Genomic DNA, 27,952 nt, shown 5'->3' on the forward strand with positions numbered 1-27,952 from the left:
ACCAGCTCATGCCTGAACTCTGAGGACTTGGACACTTGGAAAAGCTTCCCTGACCTGCGTTCTGTGTTTGTTTTCTAGTATGCAGTACTCTTCTTGCTGGGTTTATTTGTGCTGGTCCACCGTGAGTAAGACGCCTGCATCGCTGTTCCTGGAAGATGCTGTACTTTTCGTTCCTGAATGTTTGGCGTAGATACTGGGCTGTGATCGGTGGAGTGCAGCTCACACCTGTCGGCGCTTCTGGGTAGCAACGTTTGCATTAGTTTCTGTTTCCACGCCAGGGCCCATGTGGGCAGGTGCACGGGCACCACGGCGTGCACTCGAGGGGACTCTCAATCACAGGATTTCATATGTTGTCATTGTCACCCTTTCACATTTTTGTACATCAGTGAATTTTTTATATTAAAAGGTTGAGCCAAAGCCCCCAGTGTTTGTATTTTGAAGCCAAGCTTCACCTCTAAAGTGCCTACAGAGTTCTGGAAATGGAAAACGCAGCTCTGCGCGAGTTTGGAACCGTCATTCCTCCATATAAGATGGGAATGGCATAAAAGGAGGTGGTCGTAAGTCTTAACTTTTCAAATTTTAAATAAAAGACTTTGCATATCGAACCCCTTATCCCTGACTTGTGTTTGTCGGGAAAGCTTTGCCTTCTGCTGGTTCTTAGCACCCTTGGGGGGAGATAAAGGCTTTGATGTGTGCAGTCCTTCAGCTAAGAACATTGTCCTCATACTAACAACTGTTTTTTGTTGGTCTGTTTTTGTTTTTGTGGAGCAGAAATGGCTGTTGGCATTCATAGGAAATCTCTTAGCCATAAAATGGATTCTTTGCCAGGGTGCACCTGAGATGTGTAGAAACGCAGTTAGTGTTGCTGAAAGGTTCAGAAAACCTCACTGTGCTGTAAAGGCTTTTCTCCTTTTCTGCACTTGAGACACTCTCAGTCCTTTCTATACAATGGCAGTGGTTTTCAGCATATGGAGGAAGCAGGAGGAAGGTGCTAGAAGGCGAGCGAGCTACTTGCTCTTTTAAAAACTCATTTGCCAAAGCCTGTTCTCTTAAGTGCCTGGCTTCACTTTTCTCTCGTGCAGACTTGGAGGAGGAAAAGTTTAAAGTAGTAAATGCAAAACCCAGCTGCGTCTTTCTTCCTCTCATATTGAGGCAGTTAGGGAAAGGGCCAGTGTAGGGTAAGCCAGTGTGTTTTAAGTACAAAATACTCAGGATTCTTTTTGTTCTCTTCTTGTATTTAGTGTGAAACATGAAAGTAAGCAGATTTTCTGTGTTGGGCCAAATGAGCAGCTTCTGTTATTTGTTCAGCTGAGTGAAATCAGCTGAAGTGGAAATCGGTCCACACTTGAACGCTAATGGAATCAGCATTAAAAAATGGAGGCAGTTTACAGCTAAGAACAGTTAATCTTACGAAGCTCTCCCACGCAGAGAATAGTGCCATCCGACATCCCTTAACTAGGCTTTAGGCTTTAAATTCTGGATGTGGGCTCTGAATGACCTCAGCTGAGTAAGGAACTTGGCCCATTAGGCTAACAAGTGCTTCTTTGAGCCTGCCTGTGAGGCTAGTACTATACTAAGATTTTCTCAGAGCCATGGAGTGTGGAAGCAAACCCCGTGCATAGAATGGCAGAAAATTGCTACTCTCTCCATGTTTTCCCTCCTAATCACCTGCAGAGGGTAGGGCTAACCGCTTGGCCTAACCATCCTCGCTCTGCTTTTGCAGCAAGCTTTCTGGGGCTTGTCCGGAGAAGTCGTGTGCTTCGCTGCCCGGTGTTGGGATCCTGGGGGTCTTTGTGATTCTAGCTTGCCTGACCAATACTTGTATCCTCAGCTGTCCACATTTCTCCTCCGTATACACTTGAAACATTGTATGAAATATTTTCCTCATTTGCATATTTTTACACCCAGTTTTGGTTTTCCTCCTTTGCTGGATGCTGTCATTGGAAGCAACAGCTAAATTTTTCTGAGAAGTAATCAAATTACTCAGAAATATTTTAATTTCTCTCTTAGCCAAAAATAAAGATTATTTTGGGAGAGAGGTTTTATGCTGTCAGTTTTTATATTGTCCGGTTTAATGCTAAAACCTAAGACTTAACAGCTGGGCAACTTTTTATTAGTAAATGTAATGTGTTTTAAAAGCTCTTAGGGAATGTAAGACATGCCAGAGATGTTCGATTTGGTGTGGAATGGAATCCTACACTGAGATTTGGCTGGGCCAGTGGGAAGTTGGGAGTGTCACTGTGAGTGCCGGAGATGGAGGAGAATGAGGACCGATAAAACTGCACGTGGGAATTTGATCATCGCGTCGTCTCTGGGCTCTGACTCTTCCACTGTCCTCACTCCCAGCGAGTAAGTCTCTGCGAGTTGTTCGCAAATACCGGTCCTCACTCCGTCTCTGTCTCTCTGTTCTCTCCGGACACTTCTACTTGATTGTCCCCTCTTTCAACTGACGCTCGTGGCAGTACCTGTCAATGGACCCTGCCTATTGCACCTCTTCTTTGAAGGAGTAGTCCCTTCGATTTTCTCATTTTCCCACCATGTTTAGTCACTTACGAGCCCTACATTCACCCCTGTCAAATATTCCATGGCTCATAGCCATCCCCGGAATGCAGAAAAAAGGTCTGTGGTTCCCTTTGCTGGGGTGACCAGACGCTTTTTCTCTGCAGCTGGCCAGTCTGAGCCTGCTGGAGATCAGTTCCACGTGTTCATTAATTTTAGTGCCCTGTTTACTTTCAGAAGTGTCTCTTTTTGAACAGTAAATGTTGTGTTGGCCTGGTTAGGAATCATTTCTCTACCAGCACCTGGGTGGCTCAGTTAAGTGTCCGCCTTCAGCTCAGGTCATGATCCCTGGCCCTGGGTACTGGGATGGAGCCCCATGTTGGGCTCTCTACTCAGCAGGAGCCTGCTTCTCCCTCTCCCTCTGCTGCTTCCCCTGCTCATGCGCTCTCTCTCTCTCTGTCAAATAAATTAATTAATTTTTTTAAAGAGTTTATTTATTTGACAGAGAGAGGGATCACCAGTAGGCAGAGAGGCAGGCGGCTGGGGTGGGGGGAGCAGGCTCCCCACTGAGCAGAGAACCCCATGCAAGGCTTGATCCCAGGATCCTGAGATCATGACCCAAGCTGAAGGCAGAGGCTTAACCCACTTAGCCATCCAGGCACCCCAATAAATTAAATATTTTTTAAAAAATCATTTCTCTAGCACCCTTACTTTAATTGGCCAGTTTCTTTAGATTGGAAATCTGGATTCCCCCTTTACATCAAGGAGGCTAGTTAAAAGAATTTGTACTCGGGCTTTATGTCAGACAAGGAAGTAAATCACTAGCATGAGCCTTGATCAAAGCAGTCAGCCTGACAACTTACTTAAGTGGAAGAAGACCAGAATTTGTTTCTTGAATTGGTCAAAAGTTGAGGCAGATCTGCTGGCCCTTTAGTCTGTCCAGCAACTCCCAGTGTGATAGGCATTTTGTTGAGTGTTGTATCAACACCACAGCTTTAGCGGCTGTCCAGGGAGCCTTTTCTTCCCCCGGTAATGGGCTTTCGATTGAAAGTAGGCTTTGCATTTCCTGGGACCCAGCTCATAACATCGAATACTTAGTATTTGCCACATGCTTCGCTAAGTGCTTTTGAATTCATGACAGATTTTTATTTTCTCTTACTGAGTCTTCAAAATAAACTCCATTTTACAAAAAAGAAACCACAAGTTAAGAGATTTGCCCAAGATCTCTTGGCCCGTGAAAGGCACAGCCACAACTCCCAAGTCTGTTGCTTTTCTCATGTCACAATGTTGGGCGTCATAACCCAATCCTTGTACCTTCATAATATCTAATGAGACTCTTTCATTTGGCATAAATGCCATGACCCTTGGGAACTCTTTAGAGACTTAAGGTGGTTCTTTTGTGGACTCACTCAGATTAGCAAATCTGTTAGAAATAGATTCTCAGGCAGATTTGAAACCTCTTTGGAGTTTAGAGAGTATTAATTTGAGTTATTGAATGTCCCCTGAAATACATGACTATCCCACCCAAATAATTATGAATGCTGGGCCTGGGGCTCATCCCTTTCTTGGGTTTTTTAAGTTCCTTGAGCACCTGGGCCATTGAGCGGAGAAGTGGCTGCTTAGCTCCCTTAGCCACTGGTGCAATTGTCCTTACTTTCCTGTTATATGTAGGTGTTTTCTCTCTCTTTTTTAACATTGCCTTAAAAAAATATTTTGTGTTTTGGCAGTTTCCGTTTCTGGTACATTTCCTGACTAATGGTGAATGTTCTGATTTTCTAACTAATTCTTTTGTGTTCCTTCTGACTCTGGGAAGTTGTATCCTATATCTCTGACTCTCTTCTTAAAGATTCTGCTGTTGTCCTGATTGTCCAGTCCTTTCCCATTCTGAAACTCAAGAGCAAGACCTGTTTCTCTTCATCCTCCCAAACCATACGGGTGGAGATCTGTGCTCAAAGGTTTGCCGGGGGAGTGATTTTATACCATCCTTTCCTGAGAAGCTCTGCATTTGTTATCATTCCTTTTTACCAGACTCATGTATGTCTAATTTAAATTTCTGCTTTCGCTTCCTCTCTTCTCCTCTGCACCTTTCATGTCCATCAAGTTCATTCTGGTTTCCTCCATTTGTATAGTTTCTCTGCAACTAACTTGCTTTGTACTTGAATTAACTTATCTGTGAAATAGGCATAATGCTAGTTGTTACTACATCAAAATAGTGTTGGTGATCAAAGGAGCATGCATGAAAGTACTTGTGAAAAGATGTTACTTAAAACTGATTCCAGTTTGATGAAAATGTAGCAAACAGTAACACACATGTCCTTTATTTCAAGCAATCTTTGATTAAAAACCATGGTGCAGTTCAGGTGTTTTGTTGGTGTTGGTTGTAAGAGGAGTTGCCATGTATCTTTTCCCCCTTCATCATCTCTAGGATTGTCTTGTGAAGCCTGTGTAGGTTTCCCGTGATTATCCTTGAAGGCTGTAGAAACCTGAGAAGGGCCCAGTGTGAACGCTGGAGAGCTTCCCTGGGGGACCCCACCGGACTCACTGTCAGTCTTCCCAGTGGGATGGAGGCCCTTAGACTTCCCTTGCCATCACAGTACACTTGGAGAACAGGCAGTGGACAGCTGAGGTCTCACTGTAAACTCAGGGCCTGGCACACTCCTGGAGACATTGAGTCTGGAAGTGCTGTCTTGAGCCAGCCACCCTCTCTGCTGGGCCTAATGCTTCTCATTCCAGGCACACGTTTCCTGGCGGCCGTGGAGCTGCTACCCTGCTTCTTTAGGGTCCCTAGAGGCCCTTGCTTGCTGTGCTTGCCTGACAGATAAAATGATCCCGCTGGGGGAACCTGAGGTCAGTCTTGGAGCTGTGAACGCAGGCCTGACTGGTCAGAACAGAACCCCCAGTCCCAGGATCCCCTGCAGAAGTGAGGGCAAACTCTAAATTCAGTGCCTGCTCCCTTTCTCCCCTAAGAAATCTAAACCAGCTCGATGTTTACACTTGTGATGATAAAACGGGAGTGGGTGTGGTTTAGGGAAATAGCATCCACCCTGCATGACTTTGGGAACTCGATAGAGTATTCCAAGCTGACCTGAAGGCTGAAGGCTGATTCGAGTGTGACATCTGGGCAAGCGACTCAACCTCTGAGCCTGTTTCAGTTATAAAATGAGAGAGAAACCTACCAAATAAGGTTCCTTCGAGCATTGAAGTGAAGAAGCACTCAATACCAGCTCCTGTGTGTTCCCATGAATTTCTACGTCTGTGAGCCAGAGGAGAGGAAGGGGGTCACAGAGGGAATGGTTATTATGGGGAGGTGATAAGAGCTATATCTGTACGCCAGGGCTGAGCAGTGACAAGAATGCAAAGAGGCGTAAACGCCAGGGAGGGGGATGAGAAGCAAGGAGACGGGGGCCAGGAAAAGCCGGGGCCAGAAATGGAGTGTCTCTGTCCTTAAGTCATGCTCCTGGGAACTCAGCATGACATCCAGCCTCTGCTCCACACTTCCCCTTTTAGAGCGGTGACCTGCCGAGCTAGCTGGCCTTGCCGGGCTAGATACACGCGGGGCAATCCCAAGTACCATTACTGAGCCAGACTGGGGAGTGGGGTCTGTCCCAGCCACACGGTGCAGATCCCCGAATCCCGGGGTGGGTCTGCACCCCACTCCTCCATCTTTCACTCCTTTGGAACTCTGTTTCTCCAGTGAGATGATAAACTCCTTTGGCCGCAGGGAATGATCTTTTGTCTCCCTCCTCTCGTGCCTCGCATGGTGCTCCTGAACATTGGTGTTTAGTAATCATTTGAGCAAAAATAAATATATTATTCTGGAGCAGTGTTTTTACTCATTAAGTGATGGTGCTGACCCAGAAGTGCTTTCCAAGACAAGGATGGACTTGGGAGAAAGAGAGTACTGGGTGTGAGAGGCCAGTACTGTAGGACTGTTCCTTCCTGCTACAAAAAAAATGTAAAAATATCACAAGTAGGGCAACACGGTTATTACTATTTGATAGTTGAAGAAAGTGAGGTTCAACGAGGTCACAGTTTATGTATGAATTCTTGGTCCGGTGCTCTTTGCACTTCCTGACCCAGAGATCTGCCTCCTACCCAAGGGATAGGCCAGGCTCCCCCAAGTACAGCGTCCATTCTTGGGGTGGGGGGTTGCTCCCTCTCCCCATCCATCACTCTGCGCTGCCAGCCCTAGCACCTGCTGTGGTTTCTGCAGCACCTGGGGAGCGCTGGCGGGGAGAGGGCAGGGAGCAGGGCGAACACGGTCTCATTCCCTAAGAGCGAGGGGCTGGTAGGCATTTTATGGCTCGGCTGGTGCCTGGCACTTTGCTGGACACTGTAGCGCCACCCCCGTTTTTACCCTTGTAAAGAGAGGTTCCGAGGCAAAGTAACCACTCGTGGGCCGAAAGCGTGTGGGAGCCGCGAGGCGGCCGCCAGGGAAGCGGGCTTTGCCCGGGATCAGGGTCCTCTGCTGATGGGTGGCGCGCACGGACGCCAACGCCCTGCGGCAGCGATGCCCATGTGGGTGCGGGAGCGCTAGCGCCCAGCCGCGGGGGTCCTGCCCAGCCAAGCGTCCTGTGGGGGCGGGGCCCGGGCGGTGGCGAGCGCGCCAGGGGCGGGCTCCTCGGGACAGGCTCCGCCCCCAGGGGCGAGGGTTTAAAAGGAGGGAAGGCGGCAGCACGGGTTTCAGCCGCTGCGAAGCGCGCCAGGGCAGAGGCACGGCGAGGGTACAGCCATGACCCTGCGGGCGGGGGGTTCTCGGCTGCTCGGCGGACTCCTGCTCTTCGCTCTGCTCGCTGCCGGCGCCGCGCCGCTCAGCTGGGATCCCCCAGAGCCCCGCAGCCGGGCCAGCAAGATCCGAGTGCACCCTCGAGGCAACCTCTGGGCCACCGGTAAGTCTTCGGGACCCGGGCAAGCGCCCCTCACCCTGCTCTGATCCCATTTTTCTTGTCAGGCTGTTCCTCAGCCAGGAACACTAGTGTCCACGCTGGTGAGGACCCTGGAACTCGTCTAATTTAATAGATGGGAAACTTGAGACCCAGACAGTTCAGTGACTTGGCTAAGATCACTCCGCCAGTTAAAGCAGAGCTGGGTCTGGATCCCAGATCTGCCTGCCAGCCGGAGCTCCTTGCCTTAGGCAGGAGTCTGCTGAACCTTATTCTGACTTCTGGTGTGTCTTCTCTCTGCACTTCCACCCTCCAGACACCTCTTCATTCCCCACTTTCCTCCTTGCCCTCTCGTGTCCCTCCTGCAAGCAGGCAGCACAACTGGCAGACTTTGTCGCCGGCCATGTGCCATCCTCTCCACCATCTCAACCATCTCCACCTGTTCAGGAGCAGCTGAAGTACAGGCTTTGCCACCCCACGGGGGCATTTGTGTCTCCTGGTGAGGAGAAGGAGGAAGACTGACCTCGGATCTTGCTGTCACGAGAACTGAAAGTTGAGAGAGATGGGGAGCTTTCCCACTGGGATAGGATCCTCGCTCCCCAACTTCCTTATGCCTTGGCGCCTCCTTTCTAGGTCACTTCATGGGTAAGAAGAGCCTGGAAACCCCCAGCCCATTCCTCTTGGGGACAGCTCCCCACATCTCCCTGAGGGACCAGAGACTCCAGCTGAGTCACGATCTTCCCAGGATCCTCCTGCTAAAGAAAGTTCTGGGCATGAGCCTTAGCAGCCCAGCACCTCACCCCCAGGTGAGCCAAGCTTCTACCTCAGGCCCAGGAGAGACCTAGCCAGGGCTGCTGCTGGTTCCAGCATTGGGCATCAGGTGTGACAGACCCCCAAGGTGTGATGGGCCCTAGAAAGCCAGGGATTCCAGGCTTTCCTTGTGATTCAGAGCCAAAGGGAGAAAAGACTTCAAAGAAACTGACCTTTCCAGCAAACCTCACAGAGCAAGAAGTAGGAAAGAAATTTCCCTTCACCTAGTCCACAGTCTGAAGGCACAGCCTAGGAGTAATTAGTGAGCCTCTTGCAGCAGGACATCCCCCGCCCCAGACTCGCCCTACCCCAGCTCTCCACCTTTGCTGTGCCTCATTTGTACTTGTGGCTACAGTTGGGACCCTGAGACCCAGAAAGGAGAAGAGTCAGCACCCAGGACAGAGTCAGACCTTGTTCAACTTGACCAGTGCTCTTCCCAGTCCCTCATCCGCCTCAGTGACCCTCAGTGCAGGGTTTCTCAACCTCAGCACTCCTGACATTCTGGACTGGATAATTCTTTGTTGTGGGGGCTGCCCTGTGCTTTGGAGGAAGTTTAGTAGTATCCCTTGTCTCTACCCACTGGAGCATCCCCACCCCCACCCCATTTGTGACAACCACAAAAAAATGCCTCCAGACATTGCCAGAGCTCTCTTGAGGGGAAAGAGGTAGGAAACCAAATTACCCCTGGTTGTAGATCACTGAGTTAGGACATTCAAGACCCCTAAGCTAGAGCCAAGACAGCTTCAGTCTCTAGTCTGGTAGAAGGGCAGCTCCTCAATTCCCTGCTCCTGGTGCCGTCCGCAGCCCACACCACCTTCCCTCGTACTTTGTTACTGTGCCCAGAAGGCCGTGTAGTGTGGTAGAATGTGGCTTCTGTCAAAGGCCTCATCTTCCTCATTTATAAAATGGGGATGATGAGGATAGCACCCATCTTGTATTAAATGAGACCATTTGTGTCATGTGCTCAGCGTGGTGCCTGGCACGTAGAAAGCACTTAGTAAGCACCTGTCACAGACTCACCTTCATATCCCCCACTGTGCCTAGCATACAGCGCATACCTTTTGAAAGAAGGGAGGGGCATTTCCTAGAGAAGGCGCAACTCCAGCCCCAGTCAATCTCCTGGGCTCTCCTCCTGCACAGAAGCATGAGCCCGTGGGGACCTCAGAATTGAGGGCCGGAAGCTTGGGCTGGCTGAGTCTGAAGGGAGATGATGTCACCTCGGAGGCTAGCAATGTCACCAACTAGCGAACCTCCGAGGAAGCAGTATCTGGGACTAGGGGATGGGGCTTCAGAAGTGGGGTCTGGGGCACAGCTGGGGCCAGGGGGAGAGAACACCGTTGCTGGCCCAGGACCAGGCACATAACAGGGACTTCACTTCCGCGATCTCCTTGCCTGTCACGACCACTTTGAGAAAACCAGTGCCCGACCCTTCCCAGGTCCTTCTTCAGGGAGAAAGGTGCCGGGGGGCCTGCCTGAGCTAAGAGCCTGCCCCTGCCTACCTCTGTGGATGCCCAGCACTTAGGAATGTCAGGACGCCCCTCTCATATACCCCTCTTCCCAGATCAATTCTGTGTGTTCCCGTTCAGTACAGGAGGCTGCTGGCCCAGATGCTGCAGAAGGGGTGCCCCTAATGAGGAAGAGACGCCGACGTGACTTAGACTGCGCACACCCAGGGAAGGTGCTGAGCGGGACCCTGGTGGCAGCCCCATCTGGATGTAAAACCTGGGCTCAAATGTCTGTTACTCCGTTACTGTGATTTCTGGTTGTGTCGCCGGGATACTGCCCATGAGACACAAATTATGTCCCTGCTGTATTTCTTGCTTCAGCGTTGAAGTCGTGAATAAAACCCTGCTCTTTACATAGACTGTCTGGGCCTCTCCTTCCAGCTGCGTTTGAGGGCGCGGGAGGGAAAGGGGGCTGCTGGAGGGCATGTTCAATAAGATAGAGCTGGCTTCAAAAAGTCTAGAGAACTTCAGGACACCGGCCTACTGGGGACTCCTATTCCGTCTCTCATTCAGCAAGCAGGTACTCAGCGCCTGCTGGATACGCCTGGGTTCTTACTCTCACCTCTGCCACCTTCTGGCACAGGAAGTCTCTCCTGTTTCCTCGCCTGGACGAGAGAGCTGCCCTCCACTACAAGATGAGGTTTTGCTTACCCTATTCCATTTCATCCCTATGCCAAGCTTTGAGGGGAGTGCCCAGGGCATACAAGGGAGTGAGCCGGGCTAGGATCCAGACCTCGCTGTCTGCTTACTCTCTTCTCTGGCCTTGGGTAGGGTTGCCAGATTTAGCAAGTAAAAATACAGGACACTCAGTTAAATTCTCATTCACATAAACAATGAATAGGTTTTTCGTATGAGATGTCCTAAGTATTGCACGGACATACCCGAAAAAATTATTCGTTAGTTTACCTAAAATTTGAATTTAACCAAGCATCCTGTATTTTATCTGGGCTTGACCCTCTGATCTGCAAATATTCGCTGATGAAACGGGCGGGTATTTGGCCCCCGATGCCCCGCCCAGAACTGACATCCTGGGAACCCCTGATTTTACGTCATTTTCCCCGGAGTTTTTGCCAGGAGTATCCCGGACCCAGCCCGGCGAGCGCACTGCGCGCTGGTGAAGGCGCTCAGTCTCCTCACGGCCCCGCCCCCTGGCCTGGGACCACGCCTCCCAGCCAGAGCCGGCCGCGCCCACTCCTCGCGAGAGGGCCGCGCCTGCCGAGGAAGGTTCCCAGAGGCGGAAGTGAGGCGGCGGAAGTGGGGTACCGGAAGCGGCGTTGCCATGGAGTCCGCGGAGGACTGGCTGGTGGAATCCTTGCGCTTGTAAATCTTGTGGGCCTGGGACGTGGGCTCTGGGTCTGGAGCCGGCGCGGCGGGCGGACGGGCGCCGGGTGGAGCGCGCAGGGAACCCCGGTGTGGGCTGGGCGGGCCTGGTCCTGAGGCGGGGTCCAGCATCCGGGAAGAGGCACCTCCCAGTGTGCGTGGCCTGTGTGTGGTGCCAGGAAGAGCGGTGGTCGTGGAAGATGATAATCTCCTAGGTGACCCGTTACTTTGCGCCAGCCTGAATGAGACTTTGAGCGAAAGGTCTCAATGATCCCTCACATCAGCCTTGGGAAGCCCGGGATCTCTGGGAGTTGCGTTTTACAGATGAGGACCGAGGCTCGGGGATAGCTGTGACCGGCCTGGTCCCAGTCACACGGGGGCTATGATGTGCAACTAGACCTGCTCCCAGGTCTGCTTTGCGCCAGAGTCTGGGCCCCCACCGACCGAACCATGCTGCTGTCTCAGAGTTTTAACAGCTGTAGTGCTATGCACTGTGTGACATTGTGTCTTTATCATGCAGGTACCAAGATTTCCATGCATTCGACCTTTCAGGAGCCACTCGAGTCCTCGAATGGATTGGTGACAAAGGTGATCTGCCCTGCCTGGCTCTGAAGGAGATGGACTCTTACTCCTCAGGCTGGACCCCTTAATGCTAGCTCAGCCGGCAGGGACCCAAGCCACACTTCTGGGAGTCTGAGGCCTCCTCTTGGTCTTGTAGCAATTTCCGCCCCGTGGGCACTTCACATTCCCTTAGTACGATCTAGATCCCTTCCATTCGCCAATACAAGGCTGCATACCAGTAGTGGAGGAATTTATCTTTGCTTTGGAGGTTTGGGTGAAATTTCTGGACACAGCTGCAGTCCAAGATCTTTCTAGAAGTTTGGCACAGCTACTTCTGCTTCTTTTTCCAGGAGTCTTCGTTGCTGGCTATGAAAGCCTGAAAAAAAATGAGATTCTTCATCTCATACTACCTCTGAGACTTTCTGTAAAAGAAAACCAGGTAACTTGAAATATGAACACTGAATATATGCGTCTACTTTTTACTCATTTATTAAACCTTTAGAGAGTTTCTCTGCCTACTAGGTGCCATCCTGGATACTAGACAGAGAGAGGGACAAGCCCTGGTCCTGCCTGCTTGTGTCACAGGGAGGCAGGGATGCACAGAGATAAGTGCTACAGGATGTCTGAGGTTTACAGAGGGCTCCTAGAAGAAGGGGTCAGTTTTACTTTATCAAAAATAGATTTAAAAAAAATAGATTTAGGGAGTCATTGGCGTGTAGAGGGTGGCTGAAACCCTTAGAATGGTTAACGTCACCTAGGATGACAGTGTCGTGTATAAGGAGTAAAAGAAGATGATGCGTTAGGAGCAAACCTCAGGAATGGTTAGAGGAAGAGGAATCCACAAGTACTAAGAAGAAAGAGTCTTTGAAGTAGGAGTCTCAGAAAAGGGCAGTGTTTCAGAAGCCAAGAGAAGAGAATGTGTGAAGAAAAAAAGAGTGAGTAGCTGTGTGAGGTTGCTGTAAAATCACTCACACTCATTTGAGGACAGTTTGGCCTCTGTGGCCCTGGGGGGAATTTCCTGCCTAGTGCTCTTGACCTTTCCCAGTCCCCACCACTGAGGCTTGAGCCAGGAGCTCACTCACCCAGACTGAGCCTTGAAGAGACACCTTATTTACCTCCTACCTCTCACCGCTGGCTTTTCCTCTTTTTTCTTGTGGCTACCTCCTTTCCTTCTGCTTCCATTCCCTCCCATGGAGAGAGTGGAGTCTAGTGGCTAAGAGCATGAACTTTGGTTAGACAGACTTGGGTCTGTCAGATCCACAACATAATCCCTGTGTGACTTTAGAAAAGTTGCTGAAATTTCCTGTGCTTTTGTCATTTTAGAATAGGGGTCATTACAGTACGTACAGGACAGGACCGTTAAAAGAATTCAATGTGATAAAGTAGATCAAGCCCTGAACACAGAGCCCGATGCAGTGAACACTGGATAACTGGTGGCTGCTACATTTTTATTGCTAGAAGAACCCACCTGACTTTCAGTGGGAGCTGGGAGGAATGGGGATAGGGTAGTTGACTGATACATTCCAGCTGTCTTGGATGAAGCTATGAAGCTTCAGTGACTCCTTTAAGAAGGCCTGGAGTATGACACTTGTGCTGTAGTGAAAGGGCCCAGGGAAAGGTTGGGAGAAGGGTTTTAGATGTGCAGGAAGCCAGGAAAGCTGTGTCAAGGCAGCTGAGACCAACATTTACTGGTAGCAGCACACCGAGGCCCAGCGGGGAGAAACATCTGTTGCCAGCGGGGGGCTTCGTGCCAGCGTCTGACCCGGAGCTCATCGGAGGCATGTCTTTGGAAAGCAGGCTCTCTGATGCTCCACCCCTTTGTATTTTAGGGCTTATGCCCAGAAAGAGATTTCAAGGTGTGCCACGGAGGGTTTTCAGACGCGTCTGTCTTTGAGCTGAAGCACGTGCCAGACACCAGGTATGGTCAACTCTGTGACCCTGACCTTCCATTGAGGGTGGAGTGGCTGGAGCTGTCAGGGGTGTCCTGCCTCTTTAGATCCGCCTTGACCCCTACCCACTTAGCATGCAGGCGCGCGCGGGCACACACACACACACACACACACACGGCTTTGGAATATTAAAAAAAACACAACAAAACATTGGTAGCTTGATGGTCCCTTCCAGACCACAGAACTTTGAACTAACGTAACCCGCAGGTCGCTGGAGTTGTCCCAAGGAATACAGAGTAGGAGGATGCCCTTAGTTTCTCAAAGAACTGGTGGTGGGGAGTTGGGACTAATCGTCCCAGCTGGTGGAGATGGAGAGTTTCTGGGTTAGGGTTGTGTGTTCAGGCTCCATGCTCGTGTCCTCTCGGATACGTCATGCCCTGGGGATGCCTTGGCTCAGTCCCACGGCCCTCCATGAGCTCAGGGTCTGTCCCTCAAGTGCAGGAAGCTGCTCCTCGTGTGTGAAATGAGGGTGACTGGTCTTGATGATCTCTCCGTGCAGTAAGCTTTCCTGGGATGGGGAGTGTAGGGACCCCAAGCTGAGCAGGCTGGGAAGGGAAAAGGCTGGCGGGTATGTGGGTGAGCTCCCCACTCGCTGGACTAATCCTTCTGTCTGTTATGAATAGGTTGCTGGTAACCACTGGTCTTCCAGGTTCTTACCTGCATGTGTGGCAGGTCGCAGAGGACAGTGGTGAGTGAATCTGACTTGGCGGGGCTGGGTTGTGGGAAAGCCTGATACCTGTACACCGCGGCTCCTAAGCTAGGCCAGTTAAGAAGGAGTCGCAGAGCCAGGTGGGAATTAAAATGCAGTATCTAATTCAACGTGGGCAAAGATGAGTGGGCAAAGCTCCCCAATGGAGCTTCCTGTAACTTGCTTCAGGGGTTCAGTTCCCCTCCCCAGTCCTAGGCTGAGCACCTGGCGTACTCCGTGCCTCTCCCCAGGCCAGGGCAGAGTCAAGGGCAGAGCTGGGGCCACTCAGGTGAGCTCACCTCTGGGAGAAGGAGGAGGTGGTGGTGGCAAGGAGGTCACAGGGATGGAAAATAATGAGGGAGCAAGAGGCACAGCCTACCAGTCTCCCTCCTCATGAAGTCACTCTACTCCCTAATGGGAACAGGAAGAGGAGCCGGAAGTGTTAATCCTGTTCCCTTTGGGAGGGGAGCAGAATGGCCCTCCCTCCAGCAGTGGGTGTGCAGGTTCCCCTGCCAGGCAGGCATCAAGAGCAGGCAGCCCTGATCCAGCCCCTTCCATCCCTCCTCTAGTTAGAGCATTCTTGGCCAGAATAGAATTGTGCCTTGGAGGCACAGGCCACTGTTCTTGGGACTGCCTTTTTGCCTGTGTGATGCTCCGCCCCTGGTCCCTGCGTGGCCTCCCTTGGCTACTTCCCAGAGCCTGGCTGGTAGCTGCTGGCTTCTCCCCAGGATGTGCTGATCCAGAAAGGTGGTTCTTGTGCTTTTGCAAGATCACAGACTCAGGGCTTTCCTTTGTTGTGTCCTCTTTGTCACTTGTCTAATGCTATAGCGTCCACTTTGTATCATTGACTTGCAGTTATGATTGTTTATTTTCTTAAAATTGTATTGAAGTTCACACATTTTAAGCATACAATTCAGTTATTCTGGTACATTTAATTAATTGTGCAACCATCACTACAAGTCAGTTTTAGAACATTTTCATGACCCGAGTGAGATCTGTTTTGCCACTTCCTGTTACTCCCCATTCCCACACCCTGCCCCACTAATCTACTTTCTGCCTCTGTAATAGATTTGCCTCTTCTGAACATTTCCTATCATACGATGTGTGGTCTCTTGTATGTGGCTTCTTCCACTCAGTGTCACACTTTGAGGTCTGCCCTGTTGTACCACGGGCGGATATCTGGTTCCCCAGGCACAGTTAGGACGAAAGGCAGGGACCCAGCATGCAGCTCTAGTTCCTTTTTTTTTTTTTTTTGGCTGAGTAATATTCCACTGCGTGTGTGTGCTGCACTTGCCTATCTGTCCACCAGCTGTTGGCTGTTACCGTGTACAAGTCTCAGTGAGGACATGTTTTCATTTCCCTTGGACAGACACTTAGGAGTGAAATCACTGGATAATGTGGTAAATTTATGTTTGATTTTTTTAAAGACATTTCCAAACTTTTTTCCAGAATGGCTTCATTATTTACGTTCCCACCAACCGTGTATGAGGTATTCTGTTTTCCCATATCCTCATCAACATTTGTTAAAGCATCCTAGTGACAGTGAAATTTTTTTCTCTTTGTGCCTTTCATGTCCATCTTTTTTTTTTTTTTTTTAAAGATTTTATTTATTTATTTCACAGAGAGAGATCACAAGTAGACAGGCAGAGAGGCAGGCAGAGAGAGAGAGAGGGAAGCAGGCTCCCTGCTGAGCAGAGAACCCGATGTGGGACTCGATCCCAGGACCCTGAGATCATGACCTGAGCCGAAGGCAGCGGCTCAACCCACTGAGCCACCCAGGCACCCTCATGTCCATCTTTTTAATGACTAATAATATTAGAGCATCTTTCCCTGTGCTCATTAGCCATTCATAGGTCTTCTTCAGGGAAATGCCTATGCATATCTTCGTGAGAGAGTTTTGTTATTTTTTCCCACGCCCTCACAGGCTGAAGACAGTATGCCATCCTGGGCCCTTTGATACTCTGGATTCACTGTACATTTACTAGATACTTGTTCAGATTAATCAATAATCTGCACAAGGTAACAGTAACATTAATAAGCATACTCCTCCAGGCACTGTACCAAGGACTTTCCGTGACTGATCTCATTAAATTCTGAGGAGTCTGAGAACAGACCATCCCAGAGAGGCTGAGTTGTTGAAAGACATGAAGACAGTAGCCTGACCTGGCCTTGGGTCTGGTCTGACGTTAGGGTTTGCTCGGAACCACATCTGGTGGTAACTATACTTAAATAATAATCATTGATCTCAGTGCAGGTGTAGGGGCTCTGAAGAAAAGGTGGTAGGGTATTTACTGAGCAGCAGCGGGGTCTGTGCCTCCATTTCGCTTGGAGCTGGTCCCTGGAGGCAGATCTGTCAATAATAGGGAACACATTTATGGGCTGGCTGCTGGGTAGAGCATGGGACACTTGATCTGGGGGACGTGAGTTTGAGCCCCACATTGGGTGTGGAGCCTACATTAAAAAAAGAAAAAATTGTTCTTACTATGATTTGTAGCAGTAGTTAACATCTCATTCATTCAAAGATACTCGCTGTGAGCTTCTCATGTGTCAGGCAATGGGGAAGGCTCTGGGGATTACAACAGCAGGCAGAAACCTAGATGCTCCTTTTTTCTTGGTGCTCATATTTGAGCACATATTTTGCCCATTTTTTGATTGACTTTTTCATCTTTAAGAGTCCTCCATACATTCTAGATTTGTCCTATATGTGTTTTTTAAATTTTATTTTATTTTTAAATTCAGTTAACAAACACATAATGTATTACTAGTTTCAGAGGTCGAGTTTGGTGATTCATCATTTGCATGTAACACCAGTGCGCGTTACATCACGTGCCCTCCTCAATGCCCCCAGTTACCCCTTCCCCCCACCCAGCTCCCCACCAGCAACCCTCAGTTTGTTTCCTAAAGTCAAGAGTCAAGTTTATCTCTCTCTTTGATTTCATCTTGTTTTATTTTTCCCTCCCTCCCTTCCCCTATGATCCTCTATTTTGTTTCTTAAATTCCACATATGAGTGAAATCATCTGATAATTGTCTTTCTCTGGTTGACTTATTTCACTTAGCACAATACCCTCTAGTTCTATCCATGTCATGGGAAATGTTAAGATTTCATTTTTCTGATGGCTGTGTAATAGTCCATTGTATATATATATACACACAACATCTTTATCCATTCATCTGTCCATGGACATCTGGGCTCTTTCCATAGTTTGGCTATTGTGGACATTGCTGCTACAAACATTGGGGTGCAGGTGCCCCTTCGGATCACTACATTAGTATCTTTGGGATAAATACCCAGTAGTGCGATTGCTGGGTCATAGGGTAGCTCTGTGTTTAATCCTGTATATGTTTTGCTAATATTTTCACCCAGTCTGTTACTTGTCTTTTCGTTTTCTTAATAGTGTCTTCTGAAGCATAAAAGTTCTACATTTTGGGGAGGTCTGATTTGTCAGAGTTTTCTCTTAAGAACTGTACTCTTGGTGTCATATTTAAGAAATCTTTACCTAACCCACAGATTTTTTTCCTCTATGCATTGTTTTATTTCCCCCCCAGTTTTATTGTTTTCATGTCAGCATTTAAGCCTGTGTTAGAGTTCCCCTTTGTGTACAGTGTGAAGTCACCTTTTTGCCTGTAAATATCCAATTGTCTCAGCGCCATTTGTCAAATAGCCTTATCTTTCTCCATTGATTTGCCTTGCTGCTTTTGTTGAAAGATGGTTGCTTAACCATAAATGTAAGGATTTATTTCTGGACTCTCAGTTCTCTTCCATTGATCTTCATGTCTGTCCTTAGGCCAGTAACTTGTAGTTTTTTATCTTTGCCTGAAAATAGGCTGTATGCGACAGTAGTTATTTAAAGATGAGAGGGAGGGGAGTCTCACTAGCCCTGTGGAGGCACCCGGAGCTGCCTTCTGTGCTGCCTTTTGTCCTGACGGTGCCTGGGGTACCAGGTGCCGCACAGAATCTCTAGCCCTAGGCCCAGGGGAGCTAATGGCCCAGTGGGGCTTGCTTTGGCACTCCTATGGGAGTAGCAAATCCGATCAAGAGTTCTCTTTCCGGGGCGCCTGGGTGGCTCAGTGGGTTAAGCCTCTGCCTTCGGCTCAGGTAAGGATCTCAGGGTCCTGGGATCGAGCCCTGCATTGGGCTCTCTGCTCAGCAGGGAGCCTGCTTCCCCCTGCCTCTCTGCCTACTTGTGTTCTCTCTCTCTCTGTGTCAAATAAATAAATAATCTTTCACCAAAAAAAAAACAAAAAACAAAAAAGGAGTTCTCTTTCCCTAGATAATAGTGCAGAGCCTAGGGAAGGTCGGCCAGCTGGTTTTCCAGAAGCCAGAATTTTCCAAAATCCAGGTGCTGACCCACAGCTTTGATGTCTTGAAAGCCTGATTTTGTCAGCACATTCTAAACGAATGTGTTTATAGAGGCAGACACACTCACCAGACTCATAAGACTACTGTATAGACCGGAATACAGTTTTATTCGTTCATAAATGAAAAAATAAGTATCCCTGAAATTAGACTATTCTAGATCTTTAATTCTTTGCCTATAGAAGACCTGACCTCACCGAAGACTGCGTGATAAACAAAACCATAACAAGAGGAATCAGCTCAGAGGTTTCCAAATTGTGTTTTCACACGCAGTCTTCAGCACAAAGTATAAAGCTTGTGAAGTCAGTACTGCCCAGGCCTTGTGCCATCCAGGCCCCTGGAGTAGCATCTGAGGCCTTTTCTCTCCTCACTGGGGCTGTGGAAGCCTTTGAGTTAGACAAATACATATCTGAAGGTCTCAGCTGAATGTCACCTGCTGTAGCCACTTTGAAGTTCAATGCTCAGTCTGGTTTGGCTCCCTCTGCCCTGGACAGGCCCCAGTGTTTTCTTTGCCTCCATGGCCGGACAGCCCCCTCTCTCAAGGACACCACCGTCCCTTAGTTGTGTTAAGGCATTTGCTCACTCCTGCAGGTGTGGGCACTGTTCCGGTTCCATAGGGAGTGTGCCTATGACCTGTTCTGTATTGGTGAATCCTCAGACACAACCTTCTTTTATGGCCAGGTTCTTAGAGGTGCCTCGCTGTGTCTTTTGCTTTGATTTCCTAGTCGTTTCCATTTTCCATTTGAGGCTGGTTTGCTAAATGTGGTATGGATTCCCTGGAGGAGGGCGTTTTGCCACAGGCTAGAGGGAGGAGGACGAGGAGACCTTCAGGAGGCTCTGAAATTTTCCACTGCATCTTTGAAATAGGTCTTTGAAGGCTTTTCCTTGGCCTCCTCCTTTCCCCTGTCAGAGGACGGATCGTATCTGAGACCCGTGCCCTGGCTCAGAGCAGTAGGTCTCGTGGAGTCTGTCCAAGCTCCTTAGAGTGCGTGGAAAGGGAAGAGGGAGCTGCTCATGTGCTGCCCAGGAGGGGCGGGTTTGACTCACAGCCTTGCCGGCACTCCCCAGACTCGGATCCCAAGCTCAGCTGTCATGTCTGCTCCAAAACTCCACAGCCCACGTTGAAGGAGCAGTTGAGTTCAGCAAGTCCGGATCAAGGGCACTGAGAGTCTGTGGGTCTTCGGAGGAGCACCCAAGGGCATTCTGCATTCTAGCCCCGCCCAGACATGTGCCCTGTGCCCTCCTTGGATGGGAACCATTTCAAGGGACTCCTTGCCTTGTGCCTGCTTGCCAAGCTGTGCTAGTATTCCTTCTCGTCTCTTCCTTCCTCATCCTGACTTTCACCTGTGCTTTAGAACCAGAAAAATAGCTAGGTGTCCCTTTTCTTCAGAGAAGTGGTGACCAAATAATGAGCCTTTCTTGGAGCCAGAAAATACAAAATGGAAATATGCATCTCCTGTAAAGTAGTTTGTGCAGCAAATGACTTGTTCTGTTCTGAGCTCTGCTCTAAACGGCTGCCACCAAGAGAAGCCTCCAGAACACAGGGGCGAGAACCAAGCAGGCTGAGCAGACACATGCGTCCTTGCTCCTGCCTGATGCAACAGTGCCATGGAACCCCCCCGCCCAGTCTCCATTTGGAGACATCGGCCTCGTGACCTTCTCTTGCTTGTCGTCTGCAGGTCGCTTGAGGCCATGGAACATGTGTTTGAAGAAATACTATTAGTTCGTGAACTCTGTACCTGTTATTTTCACTTAAGGTGTCAGTGACATCCTCAGTGCATTCTTTGCTTTTTTCTATCTTTATGTGTTCTTTGTAAAACTATAAAAAGCCAGACTGCTCTTGGCCGCTGTGATTCATTAGCTCCTGTTTGCAAAACTGTTTATAAGACAAATTATGAAGGAATTAAAGTGCTACTGACAGTTTCAGTTTTAGAAATGTGAACGTAATCCAGGGCATTTATGTCTCACATCCTCTCTTGCCAGCTGTCAGCCCCCTTTCTTCCTTGACCTAAATGTACAAGGAAAGGCTGCTGGCTGGCCTTCACCTTGTAATATTTCAGGCCTTCATCGGCACCCCGGATTTTAGCCTCTTGTGCTTTCCCCCAGATGTCATTCAAGCAGTCAGCACCATCGCTGTGCCGGAGAAGGAGGGCGGTCTCTGGCCCAGGGTGGCCATCTTCTCTTCGATGGCACCCGGAGTCCTCCACGGGGTGAGGCTCCGCAGTCTGAAGGTCGTGGACCTGGAATCCCAGAAGACCACGTACACCTCAGGTACCGCTTCTCTTCACCCCTTGCCGGCATCTCCTGCTCACTCCCATCCTCCTCAGCCACATGAAGAACTGAGTTCAGCCACCTTGCCAGCTGCTGGGGGAACCAGCTGGACTCGAGGCAGACCCTGGTCTCAAGGGGCTATGGTTCTGGGGCTGGAGGAGCCAGTCCCAGGGACCAGTGCCATCCCAGCTGGGTGGAGCGTGGTGAGGTGCCGGGGGTTGGTGGGAAGCTTCCAGAGGAAGGGGCGTGTGACCGGTCAGATTCCTGTGATTCTAGCAGCTTTTCTCTGTGACCCTCTGTCTTCCAGGAGTCAGTGACAGTGAGGAGCTAAGCAGCCTACAGGTCCTGGCTGCAGACACTTTTGCCTTCAGCTGTGCCTCAGGCCGCCTGGGGCTTGTTGACATCCGCCAGAAGTGGGCGCCGTCAGAGACCATCAGCCCCGGGGCTGGGGCTGCTGGAGGGAGGTGGTGTGCCGAAGTTGGGGGCCGGGGCCCTGGGCCGAGCATTGCCAGCCTTGGCTCAAACGGGCAGCTCTGTCTCTTTGATCCCCGGGATCTCAGCCATCCTGTGAGCTCCGCCCAGTGCTCGGTGTCTGCACCCAGCCCTGACCCAGAGCTGCTGCGAGTGACTTGGGCTCCAGGCCTGGACAACTGCTTGGCCATTTCAGGTACCGCTGAGCAGTATTTGCTGTCTGTCACTTACCTCCCAGGGGACCATACAGTGCTCGGGAAGGAGACTGCAGCCCTATAATAAACTTGGCTCCAGAAGTGACAGTTGCTTCCAGAGAAGCTCCAGACCAATAGTCCAGGTTCTTCCAGGGCAGGCCCTTCCCCGTTCTAGCTACTCAACTTTCACATGGGTATCAGACCTTTCCTACCTGAGCAGGAATTCGGTGCTGAGGTTGGTCAAGAGGCGTGCAGACAGTGAGGCACTAGGACAGTCGTGGGGCTGGACCAGCTAGAGGTGAGAGGATCACAGAAGTGCTTCTTGGGCTGCTTGCTTCTCGAATTCCAGCAAGCTGCTAGGTCAGCAGGCTCCTGCGTCTGGCCTGGCAGTTTCTAGCTGAATGAGGGTGTCTAATAATGAGGGTATCTAAGAGTCCATGGGAAGGAAGGGGAGAGGTTGAAAGAATAATTGAGAGACCAAGAAAAGATCGTTGATAATGGCAGGATCCAAAAAGGGCAGAAGGAAAGAACCAGGCTTGGTGGAGGAACTGTCTCTTTGGTAGCAAGAAGACAGCAGGATGGAGTGCGTGTGGGTATAGCTAGGTCATGGGACATGTGGGCTCTCCTCTGTAAAGGCTTCTGTTTCTGCCATCAAGCCGGAGGCAAGGCCATCTGCCCAGAGGGATCTGGATGCAGAGGGATTAGGCTTTGAAGCAAGTGGAGAAGGTTTGAAAGGGTCTCTTAAGCCTCAGTTTCCTAGGGAGAATAATAGTACCTGTTTCATGCAGTGGTGAGGATTAAAAGAACGCTTGTCCAGGGTCAGCCTCGGGCCTGACACTTCACAGATGAACAAAAGAAGTATACCGTCACCGCCTGACATTAGGGGCATAGCTTACGCCCCCTTCAGCTGGCCTTATGTATCTTTTTCTTTTTTAAGTAGTTGCCACCCAATGTGGGGCTCAAATTCATGACCTCAAGATCAAGAATCAGATGCTCTACTGACTTAGCTAGCTGGGCATCCTGGCCATAAGCATCTTGTTACTATTTGATTTCTCATCCTATAACCTATTTTGGTGCCAGAGAGCAAACTCTTAAAAATTAGGGATACCTGGCTGGCTCAGAGTGTGAAGTCTTGATCTCAGGGTTGTGAGTTCAAGCCCCATATTGGGCAGAGAGGTAACTTAAATAATAAACAATAAAAATTACTTTTCAGGGCTGCCTGGGTGGCTCAGTCATTAAGCGTCTGCCTTTAGCTCAGGTCATGATCCCAAGGTCCTGGTATCTAGCCCTGCTTTAGGCTCCCTGCTCAGCAGAAAGCCTGCTTCTCCCTCTCCCATCCCCTTGCTTGTGCTCCCTCTCTCATTGTGTCTCTCTCTGTCAGATAAATAAACAAAATCTTTTTTAAAAAAATTACTTTTCAGTGTCAATCCTCTCTTCTCGTTCTTCCTTAGGTTTTGATGGGACAGTCCAGGTCTATGATGCCACATCTTGGGATGGAGCGGGGAGACAAGTAGAACCTCTCTTCACTCACAGAGGTCACATCTTCCTGGAGGACAATCAGACAGACACTGCTCCACTGGTCACTACCCACACGTGGCACCCCCACAAGTCACGGACTCTGTTATCAGCAGCGAGCGATGCCTCCCTGCACGTGTGGGACTGGGTGGACACCCGCGCGGCCCACTGACTCTGGCATCTTCCTACCCAGGCCTGGAAGAAGAGGAGGAGCTGCTGTAGAGCCAAGGTACTGACTTAGGTCCCTGTTACCAGTCAAGTGGCCTTGGGCAAGTCAGCCAGCTTCTCCTACCCTCAGGTTCTTTATTGGTAAAATAGGAATAGTAAGAGCTACCTCTTCTCTGGCTTGTTGGGAAAATTAGAAGTGATAGATTAAAACACAGGATGCCTAGCAACAATAAATATTTGGTAGCTCCTGTTAGATCCGGGAGCCCCATTTCCCACCAAGTGTAGAATGACAGTGTTTATCCCTGTCTGTATTCACAATATCAGAGTGAAGATTGAAAAAAACCAACAAATGTTATAAATGTGTTTTGTGAATTTTTTTTACAGAACTCAAAATGTACAAGGGCCAATAAAAATGAAAAAAGAAGTCAACTCCAGTAGGAATGAAGGAAATAACAATTAAAACAAGATGATGTGCTTTTTTATCTACCAAGTTGCCAGATTGTCGAACAGTGCTTTGGACAGCTGATGGAGGGGCCCTGATGACCCAGCTCAGGGGGCAGGAAGCAGCAGTGTGGTTCCTGCTCCCAGCAGTACATGGCAGCCATGTCCAGTCGAGCCTGAATTTGTATGTCCAGTCTCCTGTTAAATGGCTGTTAAAATTTTCTAATCTTTCACTTATAAATAGTGTGAACAGCGTTTGTACCCATGGACAAAAGCCTGTAGGATAAATTTCTAAAGTGAAAATTGCTGAGGCAGAGGATGTGCGCATTTTTAGGTTCTGTAAATCCTGTTGGTGTGCCCTGCCTGGGGGCCGTGCGGTTTGTGAAGGCAGCAGTGATGGGTGTCTTTCTCTGCCCTCCCCAGCCAAGTGACTCTAGTGGCTGCCTTTGCTGGTCTGATCAATGAAAAATCATTACTTGTAGTTTTCGTCTGTACGTCTTGGATGTGTGAAATTAGGACTCCTTGTGTAGTTAAACATTCAGAGGCAAAGATTTCTAAAGATGAGAACAGCCGGGATGAGGAGATGGGCATTCTCACCAATACGCCTTGTGGCAGAGACCGGACCTCCCCCCACTCTTCAGGTGGTTTGCACTGGGACACACCTGGCCCGGGTGGTGCTTTCCCATGCCTGCCCCCAGCCTCCCAGAGGAATTGACCCAAGGGACATTTCTTTTTGGTAGCAAATATTAAAGTGTATTCCTGTTAATAGAATTTCTCACTGGCACATCTTTTAAGGAATTTTCAGCAAGTTAGCTTTTGAAATTACTTGATTACTCATTTTGGGCTCTGAGTTCTTAAAAAAGAATTTTGTTGAGATATAATTCACTTACCCTACATATAATACATGCAGTATACAATTCACCCATTGAAGGTTTCTATTTGGTTATATATTACTAATTTTTAAAAAGAGTATGGTAAAATATATGTCACAATTTGCCAGTCTTCTTCATTTTTAAGTATTCATTCTGTAGAATTAACTACATTCACCATGTTGCACAACCATCACTATTTCTAATTCCAAAACTTTTTTGTCACCCCAGACAAGCTCTGTGACCTTCATGGGCTCTGGTTTGCTGGCCAAACCAGTGGGCACACTTGTATTCATCAGCTCGGGCCGCCCTAATGGAACATCACAGATTGTGGGCTCACGCAACAGGCACTCTCTGCTCACAGTCCTGGAGGCTGGAAGTCTAAGATCCAAGGGCCAACACGTTTCTTTCTGAGGCCTCGTCTCCTGGCTTCTAAGAGCCACCATCGCTGTGTGCACACGGGGCCCGTTTGTGTCCTTGAAGAGAGTGGTCTGGTCTCTGTTCCTCTTACAAGGACACCAGCCCTTTCAGATTAGGGCCTCACCCTCATGACCTCATTTAACCTTACTTACCTCTTAAAAGGCTGTGTCTCCAAATACTGTCACTTTGGGGGTTAGGGTTTCCATGTAAGAATTTGGGGCAGGGGCTCAAGTTAATACAAAGCACTTAGGAATTATTTTGAAGTGAGAAAAACCTAAGAAATTTTCAAATGAAATGATTTTTTAATTTAACAATGAAGCTGAGGGAGTGTTATGTACTGGAGAAGCTTAATTTAAAATATTCAGTTTCAAGATGTCATTTTTACCATCTTCTGAAGTCTTCCTTCTGTACTTTCTCCCCACCACCGCCCCCCCTCCATTCCCCCATGAGAGCTGATCCTGTAGATCTCTTCTGAGCTATTAGTGACGTCACACTGACGGTTGAAATTGGCCATGATGGAAATACTTACTCGACAGAAATTGGCAAATAATACAGCATACTGCTGGCTAAGCTATATTATCCACCAAGTAAAAGCAGAAATGAGTCATTTAGAAAATAGTAGAGCTGATGGACGAATTCAAAAGCTGCTTTGCTGAAAAATAGTGATAAAATCCCTATCAGTCAAGGTCTAGCCAGAAAGACTGGACCCACGCCGAGTAATTCAGTTGCAGGAATTCAGTTTTGGGGCATCTGGAAGAGGATGCAGGGGGAGGTGGGGCCCAGGAGAGAAAAGAGCAGCAGGAAGTTACCCAGAGGGACAAAGGGGTGGGGTGTGACAAGAGCTGAGCAGTGGGGCCTCCCAGCGGGAAAGGGAGCACAGCAATCCTGATGGCGGGGGCTGGGACCCTGGAGCAGGGGCTGGGACTGCAGAGGACACATTTGGAGACTGCAGAAGTCCAGAGACAGAAGAAGTCCCCTGGCTTGCCAGCAGGGGAGCCCAGGAGGCACAGTGAGCCAGAGTCTGCACCTGCAGTACCAAGCAGAGGGGACAGATCTGAGAACAGACTGATAGGCACCACGTCTAAACCTCTACGAATTAAGCGAGAAAAAGGGGGAAAAAATGAAGATTATAAGAGAACAATGCGTAAAGTTATATGTTAATTTGAAAGGCTAAAGACAGTTAATTTTCTTAAAAACTGTAAACTACTTTTTAGTAGAAAATCTGAGTTCTCCAATACTTAAGAAAGAAAAATCTGAAGGAGCAGCTCCAAAAAGGATGTTGGGGGTGGGGCAATTTTGTGGGTACACTTTTTTTCAAACTTCTTTAAAGAACAGCAATTCCCATTGCTAGAGACATTTTCTTTCTGCTTTTGTTGTTGTTTTTAAGGTTTTACTTATTTGAGAAAGAAAGAGCATGAGTAGGAGAGGGGCAGATGGAGAGGGAAACTCAGACTCCCCAATGAGCGCAGAGCTTGATGCAGGGCTCTATCCCAGGACCCTGAACCAAAGTCAGAGGCTTAACTAAGTCACCCAGGTGTCCCAACTAGAGACATTTTCATTTTAAAAAATCTGGGAAACTAGTCAATTCCTAATATAATACCAAAATGTGGCCCAGAAACTGTGTGCTCATAGACACACACACACGCACACACACACTCGCTCAAGCTCAGTTACTAATCCAAGACAGTGGACCTCAATACCGTCAGCCTTATGTGAACACCCCTTTACTATCCTGAAACAAAATTGTACAGGGAAAAAAGATTTCTTACAAATAATTTCAAAACCAGTATAAATACAAAAGAGTATGTATTTCCATACACGAAAGTTCACACATCCATAGGGATGTAATCAGACCCTTGTGCTGTGTGCTATATTTGTGACACACCAGAGAGTTGATGACATGGTTTTTCTGAACGGGTGAGGGGTGCCTGCCTGGTGCGGTTGGTAGAGCATGTGACTGGATCTTGGGGTCATGAGTTTGAGCCCCATGTCAGGGTAGCATTTATTTAAATGCGCTTAAAAAAAAAACACTTTGGAACATTCTGAACAAAAGAATGTACACTTTCCCCTAGTATTATATAGTAGCCAAGTTTCTGGGAAATTTGTGTATATTAAAACTGTCCTCACATAGGGGCGCCTGGGTGGCTCCATGGGTTAAAGCCTCTGCCTTCGGCTCAGGTCATGATCTCAGGGTCCTGGGATCGAGCCCGCATCAGGCTCTCTGCTCAACGGGGAGCCTGCTTTCCCCTCTCCCTCTGTCTGCCTCTCTGCCTACTTGTGATCTCTGTCCAATAAATAAATAAAATCTTAAAAAAAAACCAAAACTGTCTTCCTATAGATATAAAAAGGTAGATTGTAGGCCCATAAAACTGTAAAAGTTTTCCTCAATCAGCGGTTCTCAAACTCCCACGCACGTCAGGATCAGCCAGAGGACTGGTGAGAACAGACTGCTGAGCAGGCAGCTGGAAAGGGAAGGTGGATGGAAGAGGGGGAGCCAGGACCGGCTGGGACGGGTCAGTTCTTCCTGTCTGCAGTCCTGGTGATGCGGGTCTCCTGCAGGAGCTGCCAGCAGCCTTCGCCACGGCTGAACACAGCTGTGGCCGAGGGGAGGCAGCAGCTGAAGAGCTCACGGGAAGACAGACCCGCTGCATGCAGACAGGCGCCAGCAGGAGCTACAAATGCACCTGCGCCGGGATCCAAGCGTCAAAAAAAAAGAAAAAAGAAAAATGGCTGCCCCTTTACTTCCTCCAGATCTCACCCCGGAACAAGTCTTGTGGCTCACTCTATCTGGAAACGCACAGGGGAATGACTTCTGGGGGAATGTGGCCAAGTCACCACATTAGAAAACCACTTCACATTTGAGGTGCAGGCTCGAGGGTTTGCCTCTGGAGAAAGCTCCCGGGTGCTGCTGGGGCTGCGAGCACGTGACCCGGCCCGAGCGGCCCCGCCCTCCGCGCAGGCGCAGTAGCGCTGGTCGTGCAGCGCGGGCTCCACAATCGCGTTCCGGCCTTGTGGCCCCTGTCACCACAC

The 27,952-nt window shown here is 49.1% G+C and overlaps 3 protein-coding genes across 4 annotated transcripts in view; all 3 read left to right on the forward strand.

Moving 5' to 3' along the window:
- SEC11A (SEC11 homolog A, signal peptidase complex subunit) overlaps positions 1 to 605 on the forward strand; it is a 38,843-nt gene extending 38,238 nt beyond the window's left edge. The window contains exon 6 of the mRNA XM_004763690.3: positions 79 to 605. Within this exon, the coding sequence (XP_004763747.1) occupies positions 79 to 129 (51 nt within the window). The 3' untranslated portion in view covers positions 130 to 605. The remainder of the gene's footprint in view (positions 1 to 78) is intronic.
- Positions 606 to 3,146: 2,541 nt separating this feature from the next.
- Positions 3,147 to 10,054, forward strand: NMB (neuromedin B). Of its 2 annotated transcripts, none has more exons than XM_004763692.3 (3): positions 3,147 to 7,388; positions 8,016 to 8,188; positions 9,784 to 10,054. In XM_004763692.3, exons 1-3 carry the CDS (start codon positions 7,232 to 7,234, stop codon positions 9,946 to 9,948), a joined length of 495 nt encoding a protein of 164 aa, XP_004763749.1. In that variant the 5' UTR covers positions 3,147 to 7,231; the 3' UTR covers positions 9,949 to 10,054. The 2 variants fall into 2 exon arrangements, with proteins under 2 accessions (XP_004763749.1, XP_004763750.1); XM_004763693.3 differs by having other exon boundaries at positions 9,779 to 9,943.
- An 821-nt stretch (positions 10,055 to 10,875) lies between these two features.
- On the forward strand, positions 10,876 to 26,938 carry WDR73 (WD repeat domain 73). The gene is made up of 9 exons (XM_004763694.3): positions 10,876 to 11,017; positions 11,538 to 11,605; positions 11,929 to 12,017; positions 13,408 to 13,496; positions 14,151 to 14,215; positions 20,680 to 20,844; positions 21,152 to 21,511; positions 22,961 to 23,253; positions 23,577 to 26,938. Exons 1-8 carry the CDS (start codon positions 10,977 to 10,979, stop codon positions 23,194 to 23,196), a joined length of 1,113 nt encoding a protein of 370 aa, XP_004763751.1. The 5' UTR covers positions 10,876 to 10,976; the 3' UTR covers positions 23,197 to 23,253; positions 23,577 to 26,938.
- Positions 26,939 to 27,952: the final 1,014 nt, after the last annotated feature.

This window comes from Mustela putorius, unplaced genomic scaffold (genome assembly GCF_011764305.1).
Source record: "Mustela putorius furo isolate JIRA1106 unplaced genomic scaffold, ASM1176430v1.1 tig00003875_pilon_pilon_pilon, whole genome shotgun sequence".
In the NCBI taxonomy this organism is placed as follows: domain Eukaryota; kingdom Metazoa; phylum Chordata; class Mammalia; order Carnivora; family Mustelidae; genus Mustela; species Mustela putorius.

Bases quoted from the DNA above. Each gene is read 5' to 3' on its own strand.
- NMB (XM_004763692.3), top strand. From the start codon at position 7,232: ATGACCCTGCGGGCGGGGGGTTCTCGGCTGCTCGGCGGACTCCTGCTC. The intron at 7,389-8,015 runs GTAAGTCTTCGG...CCTCCTTTCTAG, and splicing joins AGGCAACCTCTGGGCCACCG to GTCACTTCATGGGTAAGAAG. The intron at 8,189-9,783 runs GTGAGCCAAGCT...CGTTCAGTACAG, and splicing joins GCCCAGCACCTCACCCCCAG to GAGGCTGCTGGCCCAGATGC.
- WDR73 (XM_004763694.3), top strand. From the start codon at position 10,977: ATGGAGTCCGCGGAGGACTGGCTGGTGGAATCCTTGCGCTT. The intron at 12,018-13,407 runs GTAACTTGAAAT...TTTGTATTTTAG, and splicing joins TTTCTGTAAAAGAAAACCAG to GGCTTATGCCCAGAAAGAGA. The intron at 13,497-14,150 runs GTATGGTCAACT...TGTTATGAATAG, and splicing joins AAGCACGTGCCAGACACCAG to GTTGCTGGTAACCACTGGTC.